The sequence below is a fragment of the Taurulus bubalis genome (assembly GCF_910589615.1).
Source record: "Taurulus bubalis genome assembly, chromosome: 1".
Classification (NCBI taxonomy): Eukaryota; Metazoa; Chordata; class Actinopteri; order Perciformes; family Cottidae; genus Taurulus; species Taurulus bubalis.
The window spans coordinates 47,164,013-47,172,082 of NC_136589.1; the positions used below are offsets into that span (position 1 = coordinate 47,164,013).

Below are 8,070 nucleotides of genomic sequence, written 5' to 3' on the forward strand. Positions count from 1 at the left end.
CAATAGTTTACTATACTGTTAGCTCCGTTAGCACAGTTCTATTGTCAGGTGTAAATTCAGCGAGACCCTTTTAGAGAGGATTTCCTCATGCAAAGGTCCGGAACATCTAACGTCTAACTTGATGATTTGATCCCATATATATATATATATATATATATATATATATATATATATATATATATATATATTGAAGTATCCTCGCAGTTGTATTACCGTCTGTATGTAGTCAACAACTGAACTAAATCATACTCCACTTCATCGCCTGTTTGACTCTAAATGACCATCATTTACTAAATGAACATCATGCTGTATTGAAGAAGACTTGAATCTAGAGATAAACTCATGTTTACAATGTTTACTGAGGGAATAAATCAAGAGAAATAGAGTCATTTATATAAACTTCTATACAACCAGAGGAGCCGCCCCCTGGTGGTCAGGAGAGAGAATGCAGCTTTAACACATGAAGCATAGACTTCTATACAACCAGAGGAGTTTTAAAGACACTTTGCTTCACTCTTAAGAACTACCTCCTGGTGAACAGTCAAATAGCTCCCATGTTGCTATTCTCACATGGTGAGCATGTGGCTCAGTGGTGAGCAGGGTCGTCCTTCCATGTCGACGTGTCCTTGGGCAAGACACTTAACCCCAAATGATATGAATGGTTAGTTAAAGTCAACAGTGGTGGTCAACAGTAAATGAATATGTAGTGTTAAAGGGACATTGGGCACTCCATAAAAACCCAAGATTGTACTTGTAAGCCGTTGAATTTCCCTTTTATTTCAAAACTAACTATTCCTTATACCTACAACAACTAGATTTGCCCATTAATTTTCTGTTTTGTAAACAGTTCCCAGTAATCTGGTCACATATCCGGGTAATCCATTACTCCACAACCTCTGTCTGCACTAAACCCTCCGAGCAGCTGTCCAGGTTACACACACACACACACACACACACACACACACACACACACACACACACACACACACACACACAGGCCAGCCAGATTATAGCGACACGGCACAAACGAGCAGAGCTCCAGCAACATCGTCATGCTATAGCCACAGACAGATTTAGCTGAGTTTTAATTTAATGGATTGGACAGAAAGAGGCAACAGCAGATGTGGTGTCTGGCAGAGAGTGTTCGAGGATACAAATAAACCAAAGACTGCTGAGAGCATGGCTGAAGGTTAGCAGTTATTTTAATAGCGACATGTCAGAGCTACACTGATGCTTTATGTTAAGAGTTCAGTTGGGTCTTCCTGTCGATGTGTTCGCATCCGTCTGAATGTTTGTCTGAAGGTGGAAAAGTCGGCCTCATCTGGGCAAAGCAGTGACGGTTTGAATGCTAAATATCCTCTAAATCAAACAGGATGTGTAGGAGCCGTTCAGGCGTCTCAGAGTGTGTTTCATCATCCTGCTGGATGTTTGCTGCAAAGAATCCGCCTACAAGCAAGAAGCCCTTCATTAAAGAGAATACACTCCGTCTGCCACAGGAAACACACAACGCACACAACGCACACAACGCACACAACACACACAACGCACACAACGCACAGTTGGCCATTTGACTCAAACTACAAATGAGAGCAAACTAAACATGTCAACAACAAACTGATGAGGCAAATCATAACTTATACCGTCTTTTTTTCTGGAGAATTTGAATCAAATTGACATATACAAGATACTTAAAAAAAGCGGCACGATGGTTCTACTCACAACTTCCTCAAACTAAGCCACGCCCACGGCGCTGTCTGGTCCTGCAGTGGTCCGTGTTTGCATCTCTCAACCTTTTACAATGCGTTTTCAATTCATGAACGTTCATTCTAACATTTTGGTAAAAATTAAAAAATGTGAATAAAAAAGTCCCGTTCAGCATTCAGCTGTACTTGACTCCGTCCTCGAGGTTAAAAATAAATGATTTTAAATGAGTAGGCTACAAGCAAGAGACATACAATATATATTTAGTTTTAGACATATTATGCAAGATATCTCCAAGCACAAAAAAGAAAACAATATATTTTACAATTTTTTTGAATATACATACAAACAATATGCTGTGATGAACTACACTACTAATTGTATTTAATCTGACACACACTATTTAATAATCGGTCAAACACAGTAAATGTGTTTTTTGGGGGGGTTGCGTGCAAATCAATCAGATGAACAGATATAAAAAAATATTATATCAGTTGCAATTATGCCCTCTAAAATAAGATATCTGTTGTCCTAACATCCCATTTTTTCAGTAATATTTTCTAGTCAGCGAAAGAGGAGAAATGAAAAATGATTTTGTTGTGGGTATGGACTAAAACAGTGTTGATATCAAACCACATCAACAACAAGTGGAAAGAAACTATGTCAAAAACATAATTTGGGATTCATTTAGACTCACCTAAAAAGTATTTGTCTGGTTTATTAACAGAAACAGAACTTGACATAAAGCATGGTGTGTGTCCCTGAAAGGGTTTGCTTTGTAACAGCTGCTTTGTGTTAATTTGATTTATTGCACATCTAAAATATAGAACAACATTGAATATTAAAAGCCATAAAGCGGCTCTGACAGTTTAACCTCATCTTCACAAGCTGCCTCACATAAGGGCCCGTGTAAAAATCCAGTTTTAGTCCCTTTAATATTTGAGTTGACATATTACATGGTGCATAGTGTGAAACAATCTTGTATTTAATCAAATTATGTCAAACTACAAAGCAAGCAAACCTTTGGCAGGATATGTTAGCATAGACATCCTATTGGCTTCTGGGACTTCATGGTCTGGGGCCTTATGGGGGCCTGGGGCCCATAGCTCATTTATGTGGGGCCCCTTTGAGAGATTAATCTGGCCCTGCTGTAATTATCCTACTGCACGTACCTTCCATAGTTAGGCTTATTAAGCACAAGGCTGCGTTATGAAAAGTGACAATACATCAATTAAATTCAAAACCTTTTTTTAATTGGTCCAAACAGTCTGGAGAAATATGACACGCCTCCACACACCTCCGGGGATGAGAGAGAGAGAGAGAGAGAGAGAGAGAGGGGGGGGGAGAGAGCGCGCCTCCCTCCCTTTCCAGACATATAGAGTCTCGGCTCCAGCAGGGACCAGGCACTCTCTGGAACAGTTCACCCAGATTATGGACTTCACACTCCGGGTTGCTATCGGCGGAGCGGCGGGGGTCAGGCTGGGAGCCTCTGTCTTTCCTCTCCTGCGCGCTTCATGTCCTCTTCTCTTCCTCTGAGGGTAGCGGAGGAACTTCAGCGGCGTCTGCGGAGCAGCGCGGCCGGCCGGGAGACCCAGGCTGTCGGTGTGTGAGGAGGCGGGGGGATGGGGGGGGCGATGCGGAGCAGACCGCTGCTGACCTGAACCTCAGTTCCTTCCTCTCCGGCGGCCCGTTCAGCATAATGATCCATTTCAACCCAGTCAGACCAGTCCGGAGCCACAGCGGGAGCTGGGAGCGGACGCAGCGGGCATAATGCGGACTTTGTGCCCGGTCTGAGCGCAGCAGTCTGCGGAGAGAAGAGCTGGATGAGCCGCAGCGAGACTTTCTGTTTCCCTGAAGGTAAGAAAACGGGATATAAATGTTCTATGGGCTGGTAATTATGTATTTCATCAACCTCGTTTTTTTTCTTTTTTAATCACATGTTTACAATTCAGGTAATTTCGCCGTATTTACTTATTACTTTCCAGATAATTATGAATAAACAGTTTTAGCCAGAAATAAACGGAACAAAAACTAGCAATTTAGGATTTACTCTATTGTAATATTTGATATGCTGTACTTTTTTTTCTCCATAATACCATCACCCACTATCTTTCATTATGACTGAAATAAACAACCACCAGGTCTCTCCTCTCAGGGTGCAGAGCAGATGAAGGAGCCCACAGTTCATCCTCTAACTGGGGCAGTGCTGCTACAACACACGCGGTCTTATTTAATACAGCTTTTGCATGAGCACATTAATAAATATCTCATAGATCAGATTGATGCCAGAGAGCCTGCTGGTAAAATAAGGCGGTGAGGTCGGGGCACCATAATTGGACTCGGTTTGATGTCCTGTTTGGCCCCCGAGGAGCATTACATAACTGTTGAACCGCCTTGGCCACAAATCAATGCAATCTGTCAATTGGCTGCTGCTGCTGCTGCCATTGTATTAATCATCACTACCACCCAGCTAACAACCACTAATAATACATTACCATCACTGGAACTATCGGATAGTGAACTTAAATGGGCAGCAGTTGAGGGACTTATATTTATGTGTTTTTTCTTCTTTTTTTCCCTGCAGTCCACCTAAATAATGAGGTTTTTGTTTGAGAGCCAAGTAACACTGATGCTGGTGGAAATCTCCCCACTTTATTTAAAAGGCATGACCTTGTGCCGCGCGGCAGCACTTCTCCCCGCTGCGAGGAGCCCACATTCATCTCAGTTCCGTCCTGTGCAAGACATTTGTCTGGTCTTATCTCTGCTGACAGGAGGCGTTCATCACCGCTCCTCTCCTCCAGCACGGCTAAACTTAATGAAGAGAGGGAAAAGAGGAATGTCTAAAAAAGTCTAATTTTGCAATCATTAAGAGCACATATTTGGCTTTGTAGTAATACCGTTTCTGACCCCCTCCTTAATGCCACTCCTTCCACCCTGAGGAGGAGCTGTGGGCATGGCTCTCCTGCAGGGTCGCCTGCGTAGCAGATTCATGGCGCTCATCAGCGAGCCGGTTGCCTCTTTCTAGCTCCCCTCCTTGTTCACAGAATGCCTTTGGCTGCCTGGTTTTCATCCTTTGAATTTGTTCCTTCTTTTTGTTTTAATGTTCTTTGTTCAGGTTCATGGTTTTTGACTGCAGAGAAAAATATGTTTTTGACAGAATAGTATTAGTTTCCATTTTAGATCCGGGCTCACCTTACTGATCTGCACATACATGTGTTTTTCCCACAATTTCCCACACTTTTGCCCTCACTATCTTCAAATATCCTTTTCTGCTCTGTGTCGGAGGAATATGCAAACGATCTGTCAGTCATCTGTATACACACTGCTCCGCACTCCCAGTTTAGAATGTTTTGCATTTGTGTAATAGAAAGGGAATATACATTCTTTACTCTTCAGTGGAAATCATGCATTTTGAGGTTAAAAAAAAAGACTGATTTTCCCATTATTCCTATCTTGCAACAGGTTTCTGGAACCAAATGTCAAATCAAGAGAGAAGCTTTGTGGAACCAGCAGTCTGTGACGTGAAAGGACGACGTCCAATGAGAACCCTCCGGTGTGTTGTGCATAGCTCTGTGAAGAGAGCTCGACCCGGTGGCAGAGGAGAAGAGGGGGAACATGTGATGGACTTAAATAATGTCTCCCAGCTCAATTATGGACAGTGGCTGGTGAAGGACTCATATTGCTTAATGAGACCATTACTTTGGTGTTGGGAAGCTTAGGACAACTAATTACCAAGGGATTACTCAAGACCCTCTTCAGCACCAGGCCGGACATGGTTGTGTTATTAATCAAACAGACAGAATCCAATGACTGTTCTGTTGGATCTGAATCCTAATTTGTCCCATTTTTTCTCTGATTTGGTGTCTGTATTTTTTCTGATCCGTTTGAAATGGAGATACAGTGGCGTTTATGGAATAAGGACTTGGCCTCCTTTATTAGGCCGTGGATACCTATATTGTTGGGCCTTCACCTCCAGTTCTCCCGGGCCTCCAACTGTCCCGAGGAGTGCCGCTGTGACCGCACCTTTGTTTACTGCAACGAGCGGAGCCTGACCTCAGTGCCTCTGGGAATCGGTGAGGGTTACAAGACCCTTTACCTACACAACAACCAAATCAACAACGCTGGTTTCCCCCTGGAGCTCCACCATGTGGCCTCTGTGGAAACAGTGTTTCTCTATGGCAACCAGCTTGATGAGTTCCCCATCAACCTGCCCAAAAATGTGAGGGTTCTCCATCTGCAGGAGAACAACATTCAGACCATCTCCAGAGCAGCTCTGGCTCAGCTCCTCTGGCTGGAGGAGCTGCACTTGGATGATAACTCCATCTCTACTGTCGGGGTGGAGGAAGGGGCTTTCCGGGAGGCGCTGAGCCTGAAGATGCTCTTCCTCACCAAAAACCACATGAGCAGTGTGCCTATCGGTCTCCCAGATGATCTGAAGGAGTTGCGAATGGACGAGAACCGGATCGCTGTGATCGCAGAGGAAGCGTTTAGGAATGTCACCCGCCTGCAGCGCCTCCTATTGGATGGGAACCTGTTGACAGATGAAGGGATTGCACCAGGGACCTTTCAGGACCTGATCACCCTCAGGGAGCTGTCCCTGGCCCGTAACTCCCTAACATACCCTCCCCCGTTCCTCCCAGGGGAGGTGCTCGTCAAATTAAACTTTCAGGAAAATCAGATAAACAGGATCCCTGCCAGCGCATTCACAGGGTTGCACAAGCTGGAGAGGCTGGATATTTCTAGCAACCAGCTGCAGTCGTTGACAGAGGGGGTCTTTGACGGCCTCCGTGCTCTCAGACAGCTCACCGTTCGGAACAACCTTTGGCTGTGCGACTGCAGCATCCAATGGGTGGTGTCATGGCTCAAATCTCTGCCGGCCTCGCTCAATGTGCGCGGCTTCATGTGTCATAAACCTGAAAAGTTCCGGGGCATGGTGATCAGGGAGCTGAGTGCTGAGTTGGTCCAGTGCCCACAGAGCACCGCGACCACCCCCCTGTCCTCTTCATCAGCTGACACCGCTCTGATCCTACCCGTGTCCTCAGACCCCCCCCTGGTCCCTCAGTATGTGTCCCCCTCCTCCAATCAACCCTTCCCCACGTTGACCACCCACTACCCTGTCTATTCCACCAGAGAGGGGGGGTTGAGGACTAAGCAACCTTTGGACCCCAAGAGGGAGACTTTGCAGGTCACGTTTGCCATACTGAATGGCTCCGCCATCCACGTCAGCTGGGTGGCCGCCTTCCCAGTCACTGCCTATAAGGTGACCTGGGCCAGGATGGGCCCCAGTCTGACAGGGGACACGGTCAGGGAGAGGATTGTGGGTGGGGATCACCGGGGGATCCGACTGGCTAACCTTGAGCCAAAATCCACCTATCGGATCTGTGTCATTCCACTGGATGCGTTCAATAACTACCGGCCCAAAGATGATACTGTGTGCACCGAGGCCGTGACCACGGCGGCCTCTTTCAGCCCCGACAACAACAACAACAACAAAAGGGCGACGGGGCCCGAACAGGCCACGCAGCAGGAACCCGGCTCGCCTTTCCTGCTGGCTGGACTGATCGGCGGGGCGGTGATCGTGGTGCTGGTGGCCCTGCTCAGCGTCTTCTGCTGGCACATGCACAAGAAGAGTCGCTCCAAGTCCTCCACCAAGTGGAAATACAACCGGGGTCGGAGAAAAGACGACTACTGCGAGGCGGGGACCAAGAAAGACAATACTATCCTGGAAATGACTGAGACGAGCTTCCAGATAGTCTCACTCAACAACGAACAGCTCCTCAAGGGAGATTTCCGCATTCAGCCTATTTACACCCCTAATGGGGGCGTCGGCTTCCGAGACTGCCCCCTGGAGAACAACAGCACAGTTTACTGCAAGAACAATGTTCAGGAAGCAGACTTTTGTGGCACATGATGGTTTTGGGAGAGCATCAGGAGCCTTTTTACTGGCAACTACCCACTCTTTACTGGACACTGTACAATGTCAATATTATTTGAAACCCCCGTGTCTTCAAGAAATGTAATTTATACACCCGACTGGACGGTATTTTTTATATGACAACGTTGGAAGTTATTGGTTTCTGGAGTTGTGCTGTTTGAGTTCTGTGCCCGCAGACATGTACAATCAGGATTCATTTATAGTAAGTATTAAGATGTTTTTTGTTCTGATTTTCATTAATAGTAAATGATTTTGAAGTCAATGCACACTGTAACCAAGACAGATACAGAACCCACACTGTAGCTCCGGTTCATCATAGTGGTCCTGAAACCAGCTGGTGCTCTGCATGAGAGAGGGAGAAAAGAGATGGCCACAAATCAGCCACACTCACCACTAGAGGGCGTAGTTTTCTCAAAACCACACAGCCCACTTCA

At 45.8% G+C, this 8,070-nt stretch overlaps 1 protein-coding gene across 1 annotated transcript; it reads left to right on the forward strand.

Annotated features, from left to right (window-relative positions):
* Positions 1-5,590: 5,590 nt before the first annotated feature.
* On the forward strand, positions 5,591-7,612 carry LOC306743565 (leucine-rich repeat transmembrane protein FLRT2; the record flags this gene model as incomplete). The annotated part of the gene is made up of 1 exon (XM_079226090.1): positions 5,591-7,612. The coding sequence occupies one exon, from the start codon at positions 5,591-5,593 to the stop codon at positions 7,610-7,612; it is 2,022 nt and encodes a 673-aa protein (XP_079082216.1).
* Between the last annotated feature and the right edge of the window lie 458 nt (positions 7,613-8,070).